The sequence below is a fragment of the Protopterus annectens genome, chromosome 2.part2 (genome assembly GCF_019279795.1).
Source record: "Protopterus annectens isolate FY-2018-M chromosome 2.part2, PAN1.0, whole genome shotgun sequence".
Lineage (NCBI taxonomy): Eukaryota > Metazoa > Chordata > Ceratodontiformes > Protopteridae > Protopterus > Protopterus annectens.
Genome location: NC_056730.1, coordinates 424,054,155 through 424,078,622, shown reverse-complemented (window position 1 = coordinate 424,078,622; position 24,468 = coordinate 424,054,155). Strand labels below are relative to the sequence as shown.

General features: G+C 41.5%; 1 protein-coding gene across 1 annotated transcript in view; it reads right to left on the bottom strand.

Moving 5' to 3' along the window:
* TNPO1 (transportin 1) overlaps window positions 1–24,468 on the bottom strand; it is a 3,819,238-nt gene that overhangs the window by 2,132,856 nt on the left and 1,661,914 nt on the right. Inside the window, exon 10 of the mRNA XM_044064437.1 lies at window positions 3,425–3,593. Coding sequence (XP_043920372.1) covers window positions 3,425–3,593 — 169 coding nt within the window. The remainder of the gene's footprint in view (window positions 1–3,424; window positions 3,594–24,468) is intronic.

Below are 24,468 nucleotides of genomic sequence, written 5' to 3'. Positions count from 1 at the left end.
CTGTACTAATACAAAGCCCCGTCTGATCCATCTGAAGTGGAAAGGTATACCGCATGTAGCAATTTAAAAGAAACAATCACTATTTCTTTTTTAAAGACACATTTTTTTTGGAAATATAAGTTTATTAATGAAGAACGACGATAATGCACTTTCTGGAATAAGTTTAAGACCATGACTTTGGCACCAGTCATTAGTTTGTGTAAGACCTTCTTGCAGGATGTTGACATCACTAGGGGTTTCAATGATCACTCCCAGTGTGCAGTCAACAGCAAACTTTGTCAGCCACAATCCTTTAGTTTTAGCCTGTTCTTCGGAGAAGTAGATAGTGAATTACATAAATGTCTTCCAAATTTTAACAATGCAGAACAGCAGAAAAGTTATTATAAGTATAAGATTTAACTCAGCAGAATTATTACCAAACCTCAAGTGAGAATTAGGTATGTTTGGTGCAGTCTTGTCTTGGACCTACCTCATCTTTTGGCACAGTTTCCAAGACATGCATCTTGAGCATTTCTCCCCGGGTCTCCGCTGAAAACAGGCTCTGTGGAACCTAGTCGGACATTCCCGGTCAACAAATGTTAAATAAATAAATAAATAAAATAAATTTTGTGAAAAAAATGCACTCGTACATTAACTCCCTCTCCCCCTGTTTACTTCTCTAAGAGGAGACCTCCTTACTTAATGTTATAATCAGTAAATAATTTACATCTTTGGGTAAGACACATTTTTTCACTTGGAACACTATTCAATCAAATGGTGTTTTGGCTTACTCTACAATATCATGCAAACAGTCAGTACACAAATGGACTGATCCTATGCAGTTGTCTCCAGTACCTGTGCACAAACATAGGTTAAAAGTCTCTCTGACAAAGTTAATAAGACAAACTTTGTATGATAAAAAAGTTAAAGAAAAATTGTGTTGGTCTGTTAACAGAAGACACTTCTGTCAGGGTCTCTTTGCCTACTATTGGTCTCCCTGGGTTTCCTGGCTTATGAATTTTGACAGCATGTAGAAAACTCTCCTAGGCCAATTTGGCATGAGATCAGCTGGTTTGCTTTGGATGGAACCAGAGAAGGACTTTAAAATGTCAGTTAATTATTTTGTGTACTCATGAGTTACAAAATAACAGTCCAAAACTGTAGAAAGCACTACAACCATACAATATACAAAAGAGGTCATATAATTTGTACAGCTTCCTACATAAAAATTTCATAGATGTTTCATAATACTTGGTTTGTTTATGTACACTTCAAAAATGTGGTTTATCTAATCAAATGCAGGAAAGGTCAAGAAAAATGTTATAGCCACTCAGAACTAGGATGAATGGCCACAGATACACTGTTAAAAACAAAATGACTGACAAGCCAGTGTCAGCACACACTTCCCAGTCTGATCATTTTGCACCAGGTATGACAGTTATGGTTCTTCAATAACACTTCTGAATACCTTTAGAAAGAACAACGGCGCTTAAGTTAGTTTAACTGTTCAATATGACCATAACTGGTTAGAACCTGGATATTAGTTTTATGAGACACTAATACCTAACTTTTCCTTTTAAGCAACTAATAGGAATACTGAAGAACACAATTTTGTTTTTTTCTTTCTTTCTTTTTTCTGGTAACGCATAATTTATGATGAATTTACTATGAATCCAAACTGCTGACTATCTCAGAATACTAACAGTAACCATAACGATTTATGGGGTTTATGTTATGGCACATGTTCTTTATTCAAGGCAATAGAGCAATTACTTTTGCATAAGGCAATATTCTGGGTAGAACAGTAATCAAACTTATGTCAGTACAGCCATGACATTCATAGAGTTTTAGAAGTATAACAAAACTCTGTCCAGTTCTGCTGCTCTTCAGAACCACACACTGACATAATAAATTTTTTTTCTCTCCCTTTAATTTAACTAAACATGGCCTGTGTAGTGCATTAACTGCAAGCAACAATCATAAATTCTAACCCCACATCATATTCTCTTGGAAGTCTCTGCCCTTATCATTGTGAACTGGACATTATTATTAATTCATATTTTCTGTCAACCATAATATGTATTTCACAATGATTGCCTTACACAGACTACCAATTTACAGATCATAATTTCTTGTTTTCCTTCTCTGGATTTAACTAATCTCACTACATATCTGTTATTTTAATATTTATTGTCTAATTAAATGTCAGAGCAGTCTCTCAGTTATATTCTCAGCTAAATTAACATCAGCTCTATAGTAATTTACCAAACACAGATTTTTACATGTCATGACCCTGTCTTCTACAGTTTTGGTCTCTCTTATATATCGCACATCCATTTGCCCATCCACTTGGACACCTGTACACAGACACACACGTACATATGGTATCTCTCTGAGGTGTAGTCATAGTTGTCCATTTGTTTTCACACTAGCATTTTTCAAATTTTCTATTTTTTAGCCAACTGGAAATAAATTCACTCCCCTTTCTAGGCACAAGTAGATATTTAACCACTGTATCTTAACAGTAACTTAACTCCTGCTCATGTCAGTTTGAAAGCTCGAGAAAACTGCAGAACCTATGTTGGCCCAATAAAAGGTATTACCCTCAAGGCAATGTGTTCTAGTCTCTTTACGTTTTATGAGGCAAAAGGGTAGTCACTGCAGCTATGCCATGGTGTAATGGAATAAAGCCCAGCTATGGCACAGGAGACCTGGGTTAGACTAACAGCTTGGCATCTTGAGGAGCAGCAGGGGAAGGACACGTATGTCTATTCTGGGGGGATGTGCCTACATGTTCCTTGAGTTAGATCCCAAGGTGGAGGCTGGGGACACAACAGAGAGTATCCGAAAATGGGAATAGGATGGGGGAAATTTGCGAAGTTGCCATGTGACTGGGACAATATCCTGCATGCCCGCACTGCACATCCTCCCATAAAGTTGTACGGGTGTTTACAGGAGGGAAAAAGAAGAGCTAGGGCATAAAAAGAACCCCCCTCCACAACAATACAATACTGCTCCAGGAAGCCTCTGTCTCCTTACCTGCCATGAGTATGGGTCAGAGGAAGTCCAGTGATGTACAGGAGTGCGTGGTGGATGAGGACAGGCACCTGAGGTAGATGACAGTCAGCTTCAGGGAGATCATCACCCTCCCCCCAGAAAAAACATTCATTGTGTCAGATTTGCATGTATTACAAAGTCTAGCAAGGAAAAAAAAAAGAGAGACACAGTATCACCTGTGTATTTACACTGCTACAACAGCAGTGGAAATGATCAAAGCAGAGGTAGCTAGTACTGGTGGTGATGATCCCAAGAAGGAAATTCTACTAAGAAGTGTTCAAGTCTGATGATATGAGTCCTATGAATTCAAATCATTAATGTAAAATATAAAAAAAAAAATTCTAAGGTAATGAGCACAACCTTACTATACATATAAAATAAGACTTACTCAAGTTCCAGTCAGAAATATTGTCATCGTCATCATCCAAGTCATCATCATCTTCATCAACATCAATGCCATCTTCATCATGCTGCTGGGCAACAGTACGTGACCGATGGAAACGCGGCCTTATATCCTGTTCACTATCAGGAACTGACTCATCTTCTTCGACATCTCCCTGCATGTGACACAAGATAAGTCTATGATTTTAACTCAGCTTATATTACATAAGAGTCTCATCATCCAGGCAGTCAAATGAAAATGACGGATACTGGACAGCATCTGTAGGACTGAGGCTCTACACTTACTAGTAGGTGTTAGACATAAGGTAGAATAAATACAGTAGAATAAACTGTGCATAGACCTGAAAATATAAAGTCAGGGCTGTCTTCATTTTACACAAAGTTTCAGTAAAAGCAGTTTCCACAGAAAGGAAACTTTTGTGGGACAACCTTCAGGCTAAGCATGAGATGTGCACAGGAATAACAGCTCTCAAGGGAAAACTATATGCTTTTCTGAACTGAACGTTGTGTGCTTTCTCAATGTAATATGAAGACTTAGCAGAGATACATAACAGAAAGTTAGATGCCTGAAATAATAAACATTGCTTGGATAGTACAAGGCCTGGGAATCAAGTTTGTAGGTATAGATACAGCTACTAAAGGAAAGCTACTAACACGAAGTAATATAAAGCTACTAATAGCCTAGTATGAACCTATGAACCTATGAACTAACACGAAGTAATAGAGCTGGGAATTTCTGACCCAGAATTTGTAGTTATTGGCCATTTGGGCGGTCTTCCATCTCTCTCAACTTTCTGATTTGAAGGCATGCATTTGCACTCGTTTCTGTCCTGTAACTCCTGGGCCCATCTCATTTGCTCACTCAAAAAAAAAAAAAAAAAATTTTTATCTGCTTTTACTGTATTTGTGTTTCTTCCTACTTTATTTTGCTTTTGCGTCATCTTAATAGTACTCAATTGTATTTATTACTGCTTGGTGTAACTCATTCTAAGCCTTTTAGTTTAAGCACTTGGGCTTCAAACCAGTTATTTTACATTAAGAAGGTTTGTGGTCTGTACTGTAGTGGCAGAACAGGTAGCTTACATCCTTCTAAGTTGGGAACTGCTGATGAGGGCTCAGTGTCTGTTATTCTAAAAGTGTATTAATTCTGGTTTAAGCACTTGGGCTTCAGGCCAGTTATTTTAAATTAAGAGGGTTCGTGGTCTGCACTCTTGTGGGAGGAGAGGCTGGATTCTGCCCTTCTGAGCTGGGAATTTCTGGTTAAAGGCTTATAGTGCCTGCATATTTGAACTGCTTCTTACTGAAATTGGTATACCTTGTTTGCTGTAGCATAGACTAGATCCAGGCCTGCTGAATCTAGCTTTGTTTGTGTAGCTTGAGCACTAATCCAGGCATTCTTTAAAGTATTCAATTGTATTTATTACTGCTTGGTAGTAACTTAATTAAAGTGTAGCTATCATTCTAAGTCTTTTGGATTAAGCACTTGGGCTTCAGAGCAGTTGTTTTACATTAGGAAGGTTTGTGGCCTGCACTGTGGTGGCAGGACAGGTAGCTTACAGTTGGGAACTGCTGATTGAAAGCTCAGCGTCTGCTATTCTAAAAGTGTATTAGTTCTGGTGTAAGCACTTGGGCTTCAGGCCAGTTATTTTACATTAAGAAGGTTCGTGGTCTGCACACTTGTGGGAGGAGAGGCTGGACTCTGCCCTTCTGAGCTGGGAATTTCTGGTTAAAGGCTTATATAGTGCCTGCATATTTGAACTGTTTCTTACTGAAATTGGTACACCTTGTTTGCTGTAGCACAAACTAGATCCAGGCCTGCTGAATCTAGCTTTGTTTGTATGCTTGTTTGTTTGCTTGTTATTTCCCTGAAATGCTAATTCCACCTAAAACGCGGCTTTTCAGCGCTTCTGTGGATCCCTAGTGATATCTGCATTGCTTATTGTACTTATTTCCTTGTTTCACTTGAAAGAAAGTTACTGTTTGTCATTTTTGCATTTAAGTTACCTGTAACACATTGCATTTAAGTTACCTGGCACTTGCTCACTAAAGCAATTATATAAGTCAGCACTAAAAAATTAAAAGCACTACACCTTCACAAACTCCCCTTGAGTACCTTGTTCCCCATTGGCCCTTTTTTTCAATTATAAAGGAATTCCCAATACTATTCTAGCATGTCCAAAGGTCAGTTGTCAATCTCCTCTCCGGTCCATCTGATGAATCTGGGAATCTTGAGACAATGTTACAACTGCCTCATGTACACAGACAACCCTCTCCTCCTCCCAACAAATTCCAACACGTGATAGATGCAACCATATAGCCACACTGGAGGCTAAGCTCTCTCAACTCAGTACTGGCGTAACCAGTCAGGAGGAGAAGGAAACCACACTCACTACAATTCCAGTCTCACATAGACCTACCACGACAGCAAACCAAACACAAACCCACAAAAACATACTCGGAGGCTCTAAATAAAAATCTGCCTAAGCAGCAGAGACCTCCAAGGCAGACACCCAAGCAACTGCTACCCCAAAACAAAACACGTGCAACACATAGCTCACAAAGCCAGTGTGCCGAACAGTCACAGCCCTTAAGGCTAAACAACACACCTGATACACTTGTAATAGGTGACTCTATCGTCAGGCACACTGATGTCCCGCTCACCAGGCTGAACAAGGAGAAGGTCATGGTGAGCTGCCTGTCGGGTGCTAGGATCCGCCACATAACAAGCACTCAGGTCACTCCAAGGCAAGTACAAATATGACTCGGTCATTGTCCATGCTGGTGTGAATGACCTGCGACGTACTCCCTGGACTACATGAAGAGACAGAGGAGTTCTCTGAGCATGTAGCCCAGGCGGTATGACCCTGACCTTGAGTAGCATCTTACCCTCACCAAGAATGATGCCACAATATGAAGACAAGATGATCAATTTCAACAATTGGCTTAAGTATTGGTGTCATTCAAAGGGGATCCAATGCCTGTCAACCTGGGATGACATGCTCGACAAGCCACGATGCTTCGCTAGGGACAGCTTGCACCTGTCACCCCTGGGCTTTTGGATATTGGCAAAGGCTCTTGCTTCCCCCATAGTGCCTTTTTTAGGCAAGGCTCAAAAGACAAACCCAACTCCATAAGTATCACAAGGGATAAGAAACTAAGAGTAATGCTACTCAATGCCAGAAGTCTAAACCTCAAGATGCACGCACTCAAAACTCTCCTTAGCATGGAGAACATAGATATCTGTGCAGTAACAGAAACCTGGTTCAAGGCTCCCAAGAGCACCCCAGCACTACCAGGTTATACCTCATACCATGCTTTTCGGCCCCAAAACTTGGACCGAACCACAAAAGGAGGGGGAGTATCAATATTCGTCAAAGATACCCACACCTCCAGGTTGGTGGCACAGCACGAAGCATCAGAGACTACCCATGTGCAACTAACAGTGGGTAAAACTGCCTTCCAGTTTATAGCCTACTACAGACCACCCTCCCAAACCCAGAAACCCCACTTGGCCTTCCTGAGAACACTGGAAAATATGAAGGTCTCTCCAAACACCATTATATTGGGCGACTTCAACTACCCAAACATAGACTGGGAGCATTACTCTAGCTCCAACACCCTAGCCCTTAAGGTTCCTAGAATTTATAAACTCAAATGCTTTGGAACAACTTGTTACCACTCCCACAAGAGGGGAAAACATACTGGACCTGATCATCATCAACATGGGGACTCTATGCTCCAGACCAGAAGTGTATTCCTCACTGGTAAGATCAGACCATAAACTAATCTCACTGGATATTCACATCCCCACCCCACCCCCTGCCCAGAAAACCACAGTGAAAAACTTCTCTAAAGCAAATTTCACACTCCTCAAAACCGAGGTTGAATCCTTCAAAGCCCCCGAGCCTGTGGAAAATACGGCCCAGACTGCAGAATCCTTTATAAACGCATTCTATAAACGCATTCTATGAACACCTTCAGGAATGCATGGATCATGCAATCCCAAATAAAACCAAGACCCAATTCCTCCAAAGGCAGACGTCCTGTCTGGTGGACCCCAGCCATAAGCAAACTATACAAAAGAAGGAGGAAGCTACTACATGATAGAGCAAAATCCCAAAAAGGGAAGGTATCTCTGATCAGTATTAGCAAAAAACTACGGGCACTCATAAAATCGTCTAAGGCCAGCTTCGAGAGAAAAATTGCACAGGACACTAAGGATAATCACAAGGCTTTCTTTAGTTATGTTAGGATCCTGGGTGGGAATTCCCAGATATGCTCAGAATTAGTCCAAAATGACAAAAAATACATCGAACCCACAGACATTGCCAACATCCTAGCTGACCGGTTCAGCAAACTCCCCACCAAAGGGCAAATATCTATCCCAGCAGAGTGCTGCCCCTGACATCTCAGATGCTCAGGTAAGAGCCGCCCTCTCCAAAGCAAAAACACAGCATCAATGGGACCAGACGGTGTCCCGGCTGCGCCCTACATGAACTCCAAGAAGAGCTAAACCCAAACATAAAACTACTGTTCAATCTCAGCCTTACTACAGGATATGTACCCAAACAGTGGCGTACAGCAACAGTGGTCCCTCTCCACAAAGGTGGTGCCTCAACGGATCCTGGAAACTATCGCCCCATAAGCCTGACTAGCTTGGTCTGCAAAGCTATGGAAAGGATCATCATGGACCTCATAAATAAAGATATTGGGGACCTACAGACACTGGATCCTACCCAGTTCGGCTTTGTTAAGGGCGGATCCTGCCTCTTAAACCTGGTCGATTTCTTTGAAACAGTCACCAAGGCCATTGACGAGGGGAAGGTGGTCCACACAGCCTACCTGGACCTCGCAAAAGCCTTCGATACAATACCCCACTCGGGCATTATAGTGAAGCTCACCAGCTTAAATATTAACCCCTATGTCACTAGATGGGTTGCAAACTGGCTCAAGGACAGAACCCACATGGTTAGAATTGCTGAAGCCATGTCAGACTCCAAACCAGTTACAAGTGGCGTCCCACAAGGCTCAGTCCTGGGACCTCTCTTGTTCGGTATATATTTCTCGGAGGTACAGGCCAACATGGAAGGACTGTGGCTGACCAAGTTCGCAGATGACTGCAAACTGGGTGCCATAATCGACTCTCCAGCCGACACAAGCATCCTCCAAAAGGGCCTCATAGAAACAGACAACTGGTGCCAGAGCCATGGCCTCAAGCTAAACGCCAAAAGTGTATAGTCATCCCCTTTGGCAAAAACAAGTGCCCACAAATTACCACATAGGTGGTAATCCATTAAGTACAGAAGAAGTAATTAGGGACCTGGGGACCCAAGTTGATAGCAATCTCTCATTTGACAACCACGTGGCCAAAGTGGTTAGAAATACATTTTATATAGCCCACCTAATCATGAAGGGATTCACATCTAGATCAGGGGAGGTCATCGTGCCTCTTTACTCATCCCTCATCAGGCCCACAATTGAGTACAATGCCCCTTTTGGGATGTACCTTACCAGACATCTGCAGCAACTGGTAAGACCCCAAAAGTACCTCACCAAGAGGATCAAAGGGCTCAAACAGATGCCATATGCTTTGTAAAACCACAATAAGGATGCACAAAAGATGTTCTTCTTCACCACACAAAATATGTCCAGTTACCAGTGATGCAAAAATTTATTTTAAAAAACTATTTACAGCAACTTTTGTCAGCATGAAATACAGATAAATTCTCTAGCGCCTCGGCAAACTTGCCTTTAACAGAGTAAAAGGCAAGTTTGCCGAGGTGCTAGAGAATTTATCGGTATTTCATGCTGACAAAAGTTGCTGTAAATAGTTTTTTAAAATAAGTTTTTGCATCACTGGTAACTGGACATATTTTTTGTGGTGAAGAAGATGCCATATGCTGCCCGGTTAAAGAAACTCCAGCTCTACTCAGTGGCATACTGCCTGCTCAGAAGCGATCTGTGCCTGACGTATAAAGCCATGTCCAACCCGGAATTAATGGACATGCTGCACCTCAGAAAATCCAAATCCCATCGAGCTATGCGCTCGAGAAACTTGAACCTCAGCACTGAAATAAATAGGACATGCTGGAGGGACAGATTCATAACCCAGAGGCTCCCTTCACTCTGGAATAAAATCCCAGTCCAGGTTAGGCAGAGTCCCTCATTGACTCTCTTCAAGAGGAATCTTGATGAGTGGGTGGGAGATCGTAGGTTTACCCCGGGTATCACTTCTGTGTCACTGTTAGACAGAGGCACAGTATACTAACCTCGAAAAAGGGCATAGCAAAATTAAGTTTAAAATGGGTGGCGAAAGCCAAACACACTCTGGCTAGGCTTATAAATGCCCTAGGGCAGATAACCTAGTATGAACCTATGAACCTATATGTTTGAGAACAGAGCAGTTAAGTTGCAGTTCCAGACTTGTTCAAATACTTTTGCACCTTCATATTATACTGCTATAAATCTGTGTGTGCTGCTGTGACATTTACATATACTAGTTATACTCAGCTGCTCACTAAATAATACGAAATAAACTACAACTGATCAGCAATACAGTGGAAAAGAAAAATAAATGATGTACTCACCATAACGTTCCATCTGTGTAGTTCTACTTCATTTGTTTTCAACCTGTGGGTACCGGATCCGTATCGGATCTGAGCCGGATAGTTCACTAGCATCTGCTCTGAGCTCCATGCTCCTCCCCTTACCCATAATACACCTCCACTATCTTCCAACCCCCAGACCGAGTTTGCTGCCAATTATACCGAGAACCCGACCTGAAAGAATACCTTATGACCTAAAAACTGCAGCCAAACAGGCTGTCTATATGATAAGACCAGGGGGAAAAAGGGAGGGACAGTTGAAGACAAATGAAGTACAACTATTCAGATGGAACGTTATGGTGAGAACATAACTTCTTTATCTGAAGTAGTTTACATCATTTGGTCTTCAACCTGTGGGATAGAGTCCCCAGCTACTAAACTCCTGGGTGGCCCTCACAGAAGGATATTCTGGAGCACCACAGAACCAAAGCATGCTCTTCTTCTAGAAGTCAAATCCAATTTGTAGTGAGAAATAAAGGTATGAGATGAGGACCAAGTAAGCTGCAGAACAGATATCATCCAATGAGACTAGACCAAAAGGCTGCAGAAGTAGCCAATGACCTTTCACCTGACCCGGAGGAGACAAACCTTTATCCTTACAGACCTGAAGGATGCACAAGGAAATCCACCTAGCCATTGTGACCTTGGAGACAGGTTTATCAGATTTACAAAAGATTTTAGTCCTGTGTATATAAAAATCTTAACTTGTCTATGAACATCGAACAAGTGGAGTCTGTAATTCATTTTGTTAGCAAAATCTGGAAATAAAGGTCAGCGTTAACGGCCTGCTTGATCTTAACTTGTCATGCAACCTTGGGAAGAAAGGATGGATTGGTTTGAAGGGAAACACTATCCTTATGGAAAATGATATATGGAACTTAAACAGAGAAAGTTTGCAGTTCTGAAACCCTTTTAGCAGTGGTGATAGCGACTAGAAATACTGTTTACCAAGGCAAAAACTTAAGATCTGTGGTTGCTGCAAGTTCAAATGGCGGAGCGACCAAAGCTTCAAGAACCACAGTAAGGTCTCATGGACCTTGAATGGGGGGGGGGGGGGGAGTAATAGGAAAAGTACAGTTGTGTAGATGTAGATGTTCGAGTGTATTCACTGTTGCAGTCATTACATTTGGGTAATCTGCTAAAGTCAGATTTTCTTCGAGTTTTAGTTCTGTCCAAGTAAAACCTCAGTTGTCTGTGCACTTCCAATGAATGCAGAATCCTTTCCCCTTTGTTCTGTGGATTGGGAAAGAAAGTTGGCAAATGAATGGACTGATTAAGAGCCACACTGGATACCACCTTGGAAATGAAGGATGGATTGGTCCTGAGTGACACCCTGTCTGCATGAAAAATGATGAAAGCTCCACTGCCATAAGGGCCTGTAACTCAGATACCCTTCTAGCTGAAGTAATTGCCAGAAGGAAGGCTGTTTACCAAGAAAGAAATTTTAAGTCTGCAGTAGCAGCTGGCTCGAAAAGAGGCAGAGTGAGTTTTTCCAATACAAAGTTAAGGTCCCAGGCAGGAGTTGGAGCTCTCCTGGGTGGTCTCAAGTTCTTGGCCCCTCTGAGGTACTGCTTAAGCAGAGGATGAGAGTAGAGGGGAGGTTCTGTGTTATAATGAGCTGAAATGGCTGAGGCGTGGATTTTAATGGAGGAAAAAGACAGGCCCTTGTGAAGCGTCTCAGTTAAATATTGTAAAATCTGAGGTAAATTGGGCGCTGCTGTGCTCATTCCTTGAGATTGATTCCAAGTACAGAATCTTTTCCATTTGTCAGCATAAGATTTTCTAGTACTACGTCTTCTTGCCTCCAATATGACATCCATCACAGGTTTGCTGAGGGATGTTAAGGGTGAATTTAAGTGCTTAGCCAAGCTGCAAGGTTAAATGTACGGAGCTGAGGGTGCAGAATCTGGTTCTCCTTCTGAGATAGTAAGGAAGATGTCTGAGGCAGGTGCCATGGGGATATTAGAGACACACTGTGCAGGAGCGGGTACCACTGTTGGCGTGGGCAGTCTGGAGCAATCAAAATCAATTTTGGTCTGTCCTGTTTGACTTTTAGCAGGACTTTGGAGAGCAGAGGCAGAAGGGAAAAGGCGCAGACTAATAGGTTTTTCCAGCTGAAAGACAGCGCATCCACTTTCCAGGCCTTTTTGTGCAGAGTTCTTGTGCAAAATTTGTCCAACTGGTAATTCTGGGGGGAGGCAAATAGATCTATGTCTGGGCTCCCCCATTTGCTTGTCAACATGTTGAAAATCCGTGGTTCCAGTTTTCATTTGTGTGGGTCCATGAGACTTCTGCTTAGATCATCTGCCAGAATATTCAGCTTGCCTGGCAGGAATTGAGCTTGTAGTTGTACTTGGAAGCTCAAGGCTATGTTCCACAATGCCATGGCTAGTCTGCAGAGAGGGCAGGAATGTGTACCCCCCCTGCTTGTTTATGTACCACATAACCGTGGTGTTATCCGTCTTTTCCATTAGTTGTCCTGAATGAAAGTAGTCCTTGAAGGCTGTCAGAGCATTCTGTACAGTTAGCATTTCTTTTTGATTGATATGTAGGTGCATTTGATTTGGGCTCCATTTGCCCTGAATGCACTTCCCAGCCAGATGAGCACCCCCATGCACAGTCTGATGAGTCTGTAGTCAGGGTTTGGGCGGCAGGGGGTGGTGTGAATGGCAGTCCCTTGTTTTGGTGGCAGGTTTCTGCCCACCATAGGAACTCTAGGCGTAGACAACGTATGATAGGAATCATTGTTTCCAGGCTGTGACAATGTGGACTCCATAGACTTTTTAAGTACCACTGAAGCTTCCTCAGATGCAGTCTTGCATATGGAAATAGAAGAATGCAGGAGGCCATGAACCCCAAGGTTTGCAGTATTTGTCTTGCAGATAGCAGGGTTCCTGTTTGAAGTAAGTCACCAAATGAATTTGCTTTTCTGGCGTGAGGAAAGACAACTGGGCAGTTGTAGTCAAGCTTACACCCAGGAATGTAATTTTTTGAGAGGGTACCAGTTGTGATTTCTTTTCATTTATGGTGTATCCTAGACAAGCTAGAACCCTTTTTACAAACGCCAGATGTTGTATAAATATGGCCTGGTTTTCTGCCTTAATTAGACAATCGTCCAGGTATGGACATATTTGAATATTTCTTTGCCTGCAAAATGCAATTACTGGAGCCAGGCACTTTGTGAATACCCTGGGCGCAGTAGGTTTATAGGTTCATACTATGATATGCAGGTAAGCTTCAGTACACAAGCCAAAGAGTAGACAAGCCAAAGGGTAGTGCAGAGAACTGATAATGCAAGTAGCCTGCTTTGAAGCGTAGGTATCTTCTGCAAGATTCCCTGCTTGGGATATGCAGGTAAGCTTCTTTTAAATCTAGAGTTGCCAACCAGGCATCCTTGCCTTGCATAGGAAGCATGTGGTGAAGAGTCAGCATCTTGAATTTTGGAATGTCCAGAAAGGTGTTTAGAGTAGACAGGTCCAGTATTGGACGCCATGATTCGTCTTTTCTGAGCACCAGGAAAAGTCTGGAATAGAAACTTTGTCCCTTTTCCTCTTCTGGTACTGGGTTGAATAGCCCCCATGTTTAAGAGGGAAAGTACTTGTTTCTGAGCCTCTGCCCACTGATTTGGGGGCAAGTCTGGCCACCCGTTTGGTGTTGGCAACGTGTGGAGATGAAATCTGTATCCCTGGGACACTATATTTAAAACCCATTTGTCCTGGGTTATGAGTTGCCAGTTTTTTACATGAAGAGCAATCCACCCCCCCCCCCCCAAAGGGGCAGCTGAGAGGTAAGTGCTTGGTAATTTTGAAGGAAAGTCATAGAGATGGTTTACCATAGGGTGGTGTCTTATTTCCAGATTTGGAAGTGGAAGCCCCCCATTGCTTAGTTCTGAGAGTCCCTTGAGACTGAAACCTGGTGCTTTTGGTGTGTCTGGGTTTGGCTTGAGTGGATCTAGAAGGAGCTGGAAAGGACCAGTTCTTAGTAGGCCAGTGCCTACTAAATCTTGGAGGTTGCACTTGTAAGAAACTGTTCGCAGTTGGCATAGATTTAGCTTCATCTTCCATCTTTTTTAGAACTTCTTCAGCCTTATTGCCAAACAGACGGTCCTGATGCAAAGGAGCATCCAACAATTTTGCTTTAACATGATCAGGCAGAGATTGCTCCTTAACTCATTCACCCAGAGTGCCTTCTCATGGCGCCTGTGCCTTTAAGCCCGAGCGCGCCATGAGAAGATACAGTTTTCAAGCCATTCCCCCCGAGTGCTTCCACAAGCGAGAGAAAGTGTACTGCTAATTTTTAGTGCAACTTAATGTAAAACACTCTGAAATCGTAACTAAATATGTAATTTATCATATCTAGTTACGATTCAGTGTGTTTTAACATTAAGGTCACATTGAAGTTTTTGCAGAAAAAGCATTTCAAAAAGTTCTTGCTAAGCAAGTGGTGGCAGCCAATCGGACTCTTGCATTCCGAGCCACCACTTGCATAACACCTCCACCCCATACCCAAGCTTCTTTTGTTCGCCCCTAATAAAAAGTGGGTCCATCAGCAGGTATTTCCTTCTTTTTGCGAAGAACTGGAGATTTTACCTGCTACTGGATCCTCTATTTTACAGTCAAGGAATTCACGGACCGCCATATAGGCACTACGAGGATTTCCCGTTCAGCCACTGTAGTTTCGAGTTCCCGGTCAGCTCAGCACAGCAACTACCTTCTCTTCCTGCCATTCCCTACCCAATTGGTGAGGTACTGTACTTGTTTTTTCCTGTACTACCCAGTGGCAGATTTAGGCACGGTCCCTTTTTAAACTTGCGTTTTTTTTTTTTTATAAGTTGCCTAAAATTGAAGTCAGCAATGCTGTAAACATTTCCCTGCATGAGTCTCATTCATATGGCCATAGCCCCCTATTTTTGCACACCTAAAAGGAATATTGTCTTGTAAAACAGCTTGCGGTTGAGCGGGAATGGGCAATGAGTGGGTAGCTGGGTGTATGCGAATGCGTTGAGGCTGAGAGGGAAGAGGCAATGTCTTCATTTGCTAGGTGTCCCCATGCAGGTGTACTTTGCATCTTGAAGGCTGAATGGCGTTAGCAATTAGCGTTACTAACTGTTTGACGGAGCCGCTAAGGATCGGTGGATTAATCAAGGTAGGAGAATTATGTCTTTTGTGTGCGTGTAGTTCTTATTCACAAAATTAAGTTGACGTGAAACCTACTATTGCGTTTAGAGTACTAAAGTGATCCAGATTTGCAGTCTTTACCCCCTCTCTAACAATTTTTGGCTTTAGCCAAAATTCTCCAGCGAAAAAAGTTTCAACTCGTTGTCTCAAATACAAACATTCGAAAAAATGGCTAAATCCAAAAATTGTTGGAGAGGGGGGTAAAGACTGCAAATCTGGATCACTTTAGTACTCTAAACGCAATAGTAGGTTTCACGTCAACTTAATTTTGTGAATAAGAACTACGAAACTCTAATTTTTGGCATTACGAGGGGATGGGGCTGGTGGTAGCATAAGAGGATATCCGCTGCTTGACAGTTAGAGCGTGTTTTGAAGTTTAGAACGAAACATGTAAGAATAAAATATAAGCTTGGCACTTGGCTGCATGTGACCACATATTTCTTATGTTTTACATATAGACGAAACAGTTAATTGGTAGTTGTAGACGGAGCGGTATTTGTTTTCTTTTATTGGTTGGAAACGTTTGGTAACGCCCTTGTTTTCTCCTTGTTCTCACTTGCCTTTGCATTTAGCATAACATTTTGAGATCCGTTGTCCTAAATCTCCTACATACCAATTCAGGACCAGTAAATAAATGTTGAATAATGCTTGTGTGGGTTGCCTGATACGTTCAAAAGAGGTTTGCATGCGTTTCACTCTGATGCAAGTTAGGTACCATTGGTTTCCATGTTTTTTTATTTGTTCTCAACTATAGTCACAGTTGTAAGCCTGTAAAATCTGAGTAACAAACTATTTAAATGTACTTATTCTCTTCTCAATCTGTTCAGTCCACATGAAGTCTAAACCTGCTTCCAAAACACAACTTTCTCTATCGGCTAATATTTAATCCAAGCTTAACCAAAGGTGATGCAAAATAGTTACTCTTCACGAAAGTTATGTCAGCTATGTTAAAATTTTAAATTGCAGAAAGTTGAAAAAGTAATTAGCATTAGAGCCTAAACTGTGATTTTCAGTGTAATGGCACAAGCTCCACCCTCCTCCACCAGTATGTCCCATTAGTGTCATTTCATGTTTCTGCCAGCTGTGCACCCATACCAAACATGGTATTAAGCCAAACTAGTCACTATCTTACTGAACCAAAAAATGTGGAAGGGCTGCTCCATGCTTTGTCTAGGCAAGTCTATCTTGACGGAACTTAATCTTTCAAATTCTGAAATTCACCTTTTGAAGGCAAGGGACTACCTGTAACCATTGCTGAATGTATACTACAAAATTATTCCAGACATTGTAGAACACTCTCCAGGGGCTTTGGCTTAATTTATACATTTTGGGAAAGGGTTGGTTTCTATAATAGCAATGACTTGGTCCTCTGTACACATTTGGAAGGTATTGCAAGCTTTAGTCCTTCTCTGGTCCTAGCAAAGCCTGATCTGCACACTTTTTTTTTTCCTCTGGGGGTTCCTGGCCCCCTTCACTTACTAAATGTAGTAATCCAGGGTAACCTAACCTTACAGCAAAGATACTGCAGCAGTCATCAGTATGATTAACATGGATAAGTTGTGTAGGTAGATTGTAATGAACAGATGTTCATATTACTGCTGCCCTAGTCACTCGGCCCATGTTTTATCCCATAGATTCATAGGTGTTTTCTAGGCTAATGACCACAAGGGTCTTGAGCCTAGCAATGCATCCCAAATCTCTGAAGTTCTGATAGCCTTGATGAATGTAAGCATGGGCCTGAGAGATGGTCTGAAATACTTTTGTTTTAGCATTTCTTCTAGTGCTCAGCCTCTGTGGCATGAGCTCTGAATGGTTTGGTGCCCAAGCCTGTCTAGTCCACTAAGTTTAAGCTCTTGAGTGGGCATATAAGGTGCTATGAAGCTTTGGAATTGTATCCCTGGCAGGATATAACCCATATGGCTATTGCTACTGCTGCAGTAATCATTCTAATGTTGAGTGTTAGTGCAAGTTTTCTTGCACAACTTTGTCTTCACTGGTCAATTTCTCTAAGTTGTGTAGAGTATTCTGGCATTCAGGGTAACTAACGTATTTGGACTGGCTTGATTTCATTGCTCAAAATATAAAGTGGTTGGGCTAAACTGAACATGGGGCTACTTTGTTCTTGTATGCAGGAACAAGTGCAGAAGATATTGGCCAGTGTAAAATGGAGATGTTCTACCTGGAGCAATAGATAAGCAGTACTTTACTGACAGCATGGAGCTGCCATATTTTTATGCATTTCTCCTGGCTTTGTCAGTCGCGTGGAATGGAGGTGGGAGGAAGGGCACAGCAATATGCAAGTGCTGTACTATTTGACTGACTTTGGCCTTATAACAGATTGTGACTGTTGCATAACACCTGCAGAAGGTAATGTAATGAATGTCAGCAATTATCACCTGTGTCTGGGCATGCATAACTTTGCAAGTCATTAGCACAGTGCACCATGCATAACTTTGCAAGTCATTAGCATAGTGCAGTTACAATATAGCACCGAGTCATTGTCACTTTTCAGGTAAAACTGTCAGCAGCTGTCACTGTTATTCACATAAGCAGAAGTCGTTATCACATTGATGAATGCACGACTAACATTTGGCTCTTTCTCCACTTGCAGTGATTGCAATACACCCCCACCCCCTCCACACTACTTTCATATGTCATGTATAAAATTTCAAGAAATATCAGCAGTCTAGGAAGAAAATTGTAGACATTACATCTTCAATTGCTGTTTTTCTTGAGAAAGTGGCTGGAATAAGAGGATTTGTGGTGTACTTTATGAATAATTTGAGTATATATTATTACTGACTGCCTTGCATCCTCATTTGACAGAAAATCATAACTTTTTTTAACTAAGGCAATGACAATATCCAAACTCATGTGTTGTATTTATTTGAGACTATTCTGCACTGCGGTGGTAAATTATTTCCTTTGCTTTTGAACTATGAAGTCATTCTGTTGCGTTATTTATTATAGTATTTCTCTTTTATTTATCATTAAATATATACCTCCCTTTGTGAGTGAGATCTGTTTGGTGAGTTAAGTAGGGTGTAAAGTAGCTGGGGAGATGTATATATATATATATATATATATATATATAGACACATTCAGGCAGTTGGGATCGAAATCTTTTTATAGCCAAGTAGTTTGTGTGTGAGGCTGCATTGTTGGTGGATAGCGAGGTTTCAAGACAGAGTCATTTTGCCACCTGTTCACTGTTATTTCAAGGCTGTTAGACATTGAGGTGTTCTTCAATTGTTGGCGTTTTTTTTTTTTTTTTTGCCTGGTGGGTAGTAGGAGCATTGATAGTGAGTACCAGGATTTTCTTGTGTTTACGGTAATAATTTGTGGAGGGCCGACAAAGAACCTGCACCCACTATTGTTTCTTCTTTTATTTTCCTATGTGGCTGAATTTCCATCTTCTGTGGTTATCATCTTGAAAATAAAGTGCCATATATTGAGGTGTATTTTTTGCAAGGGACGTGGATACTACTGATTGGTGACTGGTAAAAATCTTTTTTGCTTCAGGCAAGACTTCAGGCCCTTCAGAAAATGTATGCTAATGTAAAACCTGTTAGTCTTATCAAATTTGTAAGTTGATAAGAGCAGAATGTGTCCAGATTAATCATACTAAGAAAGTGAGATGTATGCATTATTATCATTGGTTTTGTATTATGAATCTTTAATGTTGTTTTATAATAATTGATAAGTGAGGCAGTTGGGAGCATGCAGTATAGGACATTATTAGTGTTTCTTTTCATTTTAAATGCCCATAATAGACCTCTTGGGAATCTTGTACAATAGGAGTGGTTTCAAACTTTCTGTGATCTGTTGTGCTTGTTCTGTAATAACCTGTTGGTGGTTTACTTGCAGTTGCAGTGCTTTGTATGGCTAGTTAGGGTCTTCCCTGAAATGTATGTATAGTTTGTTGCTGAAGTAAAGTAAATGCATGCTATTTTTCTTTATTCACTGGGTGGATGGGTGACCCAGCAGTACACCATTTTCTGGCACAACCAGATTAATGCATGAAATGCCAACAGCAAAGTTTAGATCTCCATTACCAACTGTTTGGTCATTTGGAATGTATGTTGTCATCTAGGCTGACTGACTTGATTGGTACATGCCCCAAAGATGTTTTGGAACAAAAAAAAACACTGGTTATTGGAAGCTCTGTGACATCAGAATAAACACAAGAGGATCGGCTCCGAACCCATCCAGCAAGAATGAAGGCGAGATTGACAACTTGACATTTACTGGTTTTCTTATTGTTATTCTCGGTAATGTTCTGTAGTCCCATAATGACATAAAAGTGTGTCATATCATATGGGACTGTAGCTATTGTATATAGGCTTTATTTTTCTTCACATGTGGCAAAATTAGCAAATGGGAAGCTACCGTTCTGTAAGTAATGAGGTTTCCTAGTTATTACTGCTACTTATGAGGAGTACACCAGTATATCAGTTGTGGTATAATTTTAATTGTTGCAGTTTTTTGTATAAGCAGGTCAGAAAGGGAGGGGAACTTCATTTGCGTAGTAGATGTGCTCATTTTTTGAGATGAGTACCTTTATGTAGTAAAGGTGGTCATTGTAGTGGTCTGTTGTAATCACTTTTTGCTTGCTTATAATAGTACTTCCGCAGATTGGTCATTAATTAATAATTTGATTACTGGTGATATGGTGTTATAGGATCCTGAACTGCTTTTATACATGGCCTTCATTGTCTACTTTATATTTTTAGTTAACATAATAGAAATTGTATTTTTTTTCAGTTTGGGCATGGTATTAGGCATTATATGGTTGTAATAATGTTTGGTGTTTGGCATTAGATTAATTTAAAGTGCCTTTATTGGTCATAATACTAAGTTAGAAACTCTTTCAGTTTGTCGGGATACTGTTAAGATTGTTTGAGACTTTGCTGTACACACTGAATGATTTTGTTGGATTAGTTCTTTCATATAGCTTGCTCGCATAAAGCTGAAGTATTAAATTGCTATCTACAGTATTTATTTAGTCTCTGTAAGCTGCTGTAGGGGAGTTTGAGTCCTGTCAGGGAACTTTTCACTTTCCAGCATGATTCTGTGCACTAGTATCAAGTCTTCCAGCCCTGCTTCCTTGTGTCTCATATGAGAAGATCTGTAGTTCCTATAGTCTTTGACCATATCCCTTACCTTCCATTGTACAGCACTCTTCTGGTAGCTTTCTTCTGCATTCCTTCAAGGTACCTGATATCTCTTTCTTTATGTTGTCTCAAGAACTGTACGCAGCGAGATGCAGTCCAACCAGACGTGTGTAGAATGAAAGCATTATTTGTTGGTTTTGGAATCTTCCCATAATGGTATAAGTCATGAATCTACACCAGTGCCTTTTCTTTACTACACTTATTTACTACTTTACTACTACAGTTGCAATTTGAGATCAGTTTTCTTTGCAGAGACTGGTATGTGGAACTATTCATAATTCGCTCCACCTTGACTAAACCCCCAATTCCAGCGAAAAGCAACCCCAAAGAATGATACTGCCATGACCATGCTTCACCGTGAGAATGTTGTTCTTTTGGTGATGAGAAAGTGGTGTTTTTGTGCCAAACGTAACTTCTTGAATGTGCCCAAAAAATTAAAACCTGCTCTCACCAGACCACAACACACTTTCCCACATGCTTCTGGGAGACTTGATATCTTGTTTCACGAATTGTAGCCTGGCCTGGATGTTTTTCTGTTACAAAAGGCTTCTGTCCAACCCTACCTACCCTATAGTCGAGACATATGAAGAATATGGGATATTGGTGTCACAAGTAGTACACAACCAGTGCTTTTTCAGAAATTCCTGCAGCTCCTTCACTGTTGTTGTAGGTCTCTTGCCAGCCTCCTTGACTGTGATCGTGTTGTCTTTTCATTTTGTAGGGACGTCCAGTACTTTGTAACATCACTGTTGTGCCATATGAATTACTATGATCTTTGTCCTAACAGCCTTGGTAATTGCTATGTCTTATTACACCTGCACGGCAGTGTTAAGGTACATATCCTGTAGTAAGGCTAAGGTTAAATAGCATTTTTATGTGCGGGTTTAGCTCCTCTTGGAGTTCCCGTAGCACGCAACCTGGGATATCGTCAAGTCCCATTGAGGCTGTCTTTTTATCTTTACTGAGGGTGGTTCTCACCTAGACATCTGAGATGACAGGGAGGTTACATTCAGCTGGGATAAGTATTTCTTCTTTTGGCGGGTGAGGGAGGTGAGAAATTTGCACTGAACCGGTGTGCCAGAATGTTGGCAATATCTGTGGGTTCAGTGTATTTTTTGTCATTGTGAACTACCTCTGAGCATATCTGAGGGTTTCCGCCCAGGTTTCTAACATAGCTGAATAAGGCCTTGTGGTTATCTTTAGTGTCCATAGCGATTTTCTCTCAAAGTTGGCCTTGGATGTTTTTTATGAGAGAACATAGCTGATCAGAGATGCTTTCTCTTTATGGGATTTTGTTCTGTCGTGCAGTAGGTTTCCTTTTGTTGTACAATTTGTTTATGGCTGGGGTCCACCAGTCAGGACGCCTTCCCTTGGTGGAGAGGGTCTTGGTTTTATTTGGGATTGCATGATCCATGCATTCTTGGAGATGTACGTAGAAAGCATTTGTGAAGGATTCTGCATTGTGGGATGTGGTTTCCACTGGCCCAGTCGGATTAAAGGATACCATCTCAGTTATAAGAAGTGTGAAGTCGGCTTCTGAGAAGTTTTTCACTGTAGTCTTGTGTTGTGGGTGGAGGTGGGATCTGTATATCCAGGGATTTGTATATCCAGGCTGATTAGTTTGTGGTCAGATCTCACTGGTGAGGGGTATAACTTCCGGTGTGGAGCACTTTGTCAGAGCATTCTGGTTGCTGGTTAGTATCTTACCAGGGCATTTTTTTTAATCTTTTTTACATTTTTTTACCTGAATTTAGAGAGAGCCAGCTCACCTAAAAGTATTATCACTTCTATTGTGACTTCTAGTGTTGCTGATCTGAGTGAGCAGAACGGTGCGGTTATAATACATTTAACATTTGTTTAGATACGAAGATCAGAAGTAAAGCTTAGATGCATGTAGTGCAGACATTTTTTAGATTCAATTAAATTATTAAAGGCTATACTGATCTGTTATTTTTTTCTTAATTTAATGTCTGTGAAAGAGTATTTAGCTATGCTAGTAAGTAGAAGTGCAGAAAAAAATATTTCTGATAGCATTACAGCATGGCTTAGTTTGATTGTTTTAAAGGAGGGCAGGAAGGATTTCATTTTGCAACAAAGCCCTAGTCTTGAATGCATGGATGAAGATGGGCAGATAGTGGGTTTATTCTTTTGCAGGTTACTGTAATTTTATCAGGCCAGTTGCATCACTATAAATGTATTTGATTTGATTGACTGTATTTCTCCCCTTTTGTTTGTTCTTGGAGAAAAGTATTGTGAGAGGGAGACATAGGAAGCGGAAGGGAGATAAATGTACATCGGTCATGCAGTCTTAGGTAGTACTCAAAACAACATGCATTTATCTTATTTCATTTGCAACCACCCCCAAACATTTGTATATATATATATATATATATATATATATATATATATATATATATATATATATATATAGAAATATAGCGATAGGTGCATTGATTTTCACGTGCCTCTCTGCAGGTATATTAGATCAGAATGTTGTATTGCATTGTGTTTTTCAGGTGTGATTTCAAGTGTAAAGCAACACAGCCACCACCAAAGATGCCATCTGTTGAGGAGAAAGCAAGCAGCATTTACCTGTTGGGTGAGGAAACTGTGATGGTTGTAGCAGTGGTTCAGACAATGGTATGCACCTTGATGTACCACATAATGCCAACCAGAGTGAGGATGATGATTATGACTCGGATGATGACATTCCACTCGCACGTCTGCGTGAAAAGGCCATTGCCTGTGATGAGGATGATGCTCCTGTGCCCGCCATTCCTGAAAGACCACTACCAGTTGCCAAAACAGACCTGACCAGTAATTATGACAGTGACCAAGACAGTGAGGATGAGGTGCCACTTGCACAACTAAGGAAGGTGCCCACACACAAGTTGGCCACACACTATGGCCACCAAGGGCATTCAGAGTATGACGCAGACGATGACATGCCTTTATCTGTGTTCACGAAAGCACCTGGTCTGACTGACACAGCTATGCAGTCCTCCACAGTGCATGGCACTGCAAGTGCTGATAAGGGTGTGGATGTGCCTTCGACTGTGCATGATGTGGGAAGTAGTCCACAGTTTGGTGATTGTGATGGAGATAATCCTTTAGATAGGAGTCCAAGTAGCTCCTTGTCAGAGACTGATATGGGTGTGCCTCAGCAGGGAACATGTGTCAACAGTTCACTACCAACTGCAAGCAGTACAGTTGCTACTGGCATTGAGAAAGCATCATCTCTCAACCCTTCAGCCTTTCCCATTTCCAACTGTTCCTTGCGACCCAGTCAGGTACGCCGAGCATGCCCACCACGTAAAATCACGTGGGAAAAACATCTTCAAACTTTACACATCGAGGAATTTGTGGGGCCAGTAGGACCAATACATCACTTGGGCTCAGATAGCACAGAGATGGACTTCCTGAATTTGATGTTCCCAGAGGAGCTATACACCTGTATTGCTAATGAAACAAATCGCTATGCTGCACAGAGGCAGGCCGCAGCAGGCAAGGTTGATACGCGGTGGAGTCCTGTGTGCCCAGGAGACATACGCACATTTCTAGGTGTCAGAATATACATGTCTATTGTACATGTTCCTGAATTGAGGCAGTACTGGGAAACGCACCATGTATATGGTCGCTTCCCAATAGCAGAGTACATGACCAGAGATAGGTTTGAAAAAATTCAGCAGTACTTCCACTGCAATGATAACAGCCTGAGCCTACCACATGGTGCTGTGGGTCATGACAAGCTACATCACGTACGGCCAATACTGGATGCAGTACTTCATGCATGCAGGACACGTTACAATGTGCATCGTGAGGTGGCTGTAGACGAAGCCATGGTTGGCTTCCGTGGACGCTTGACATTTAGACAGTTTATGCCTGGTAAGCCTGAGAGGTATGGCATTAAGGTGTGGGTGTTGGCAGACTCAACCAATGGGTATGTACGTGAATTCCAGGTATACACTGGAAAAACAAAGCAGAATACAGAGGTCGGGCTGGCACACAGAGTTGTAGTTGACTTAACTAGGGGACTGATTGGCAAGAAGCATCACATTTACTTTGATAACTTCT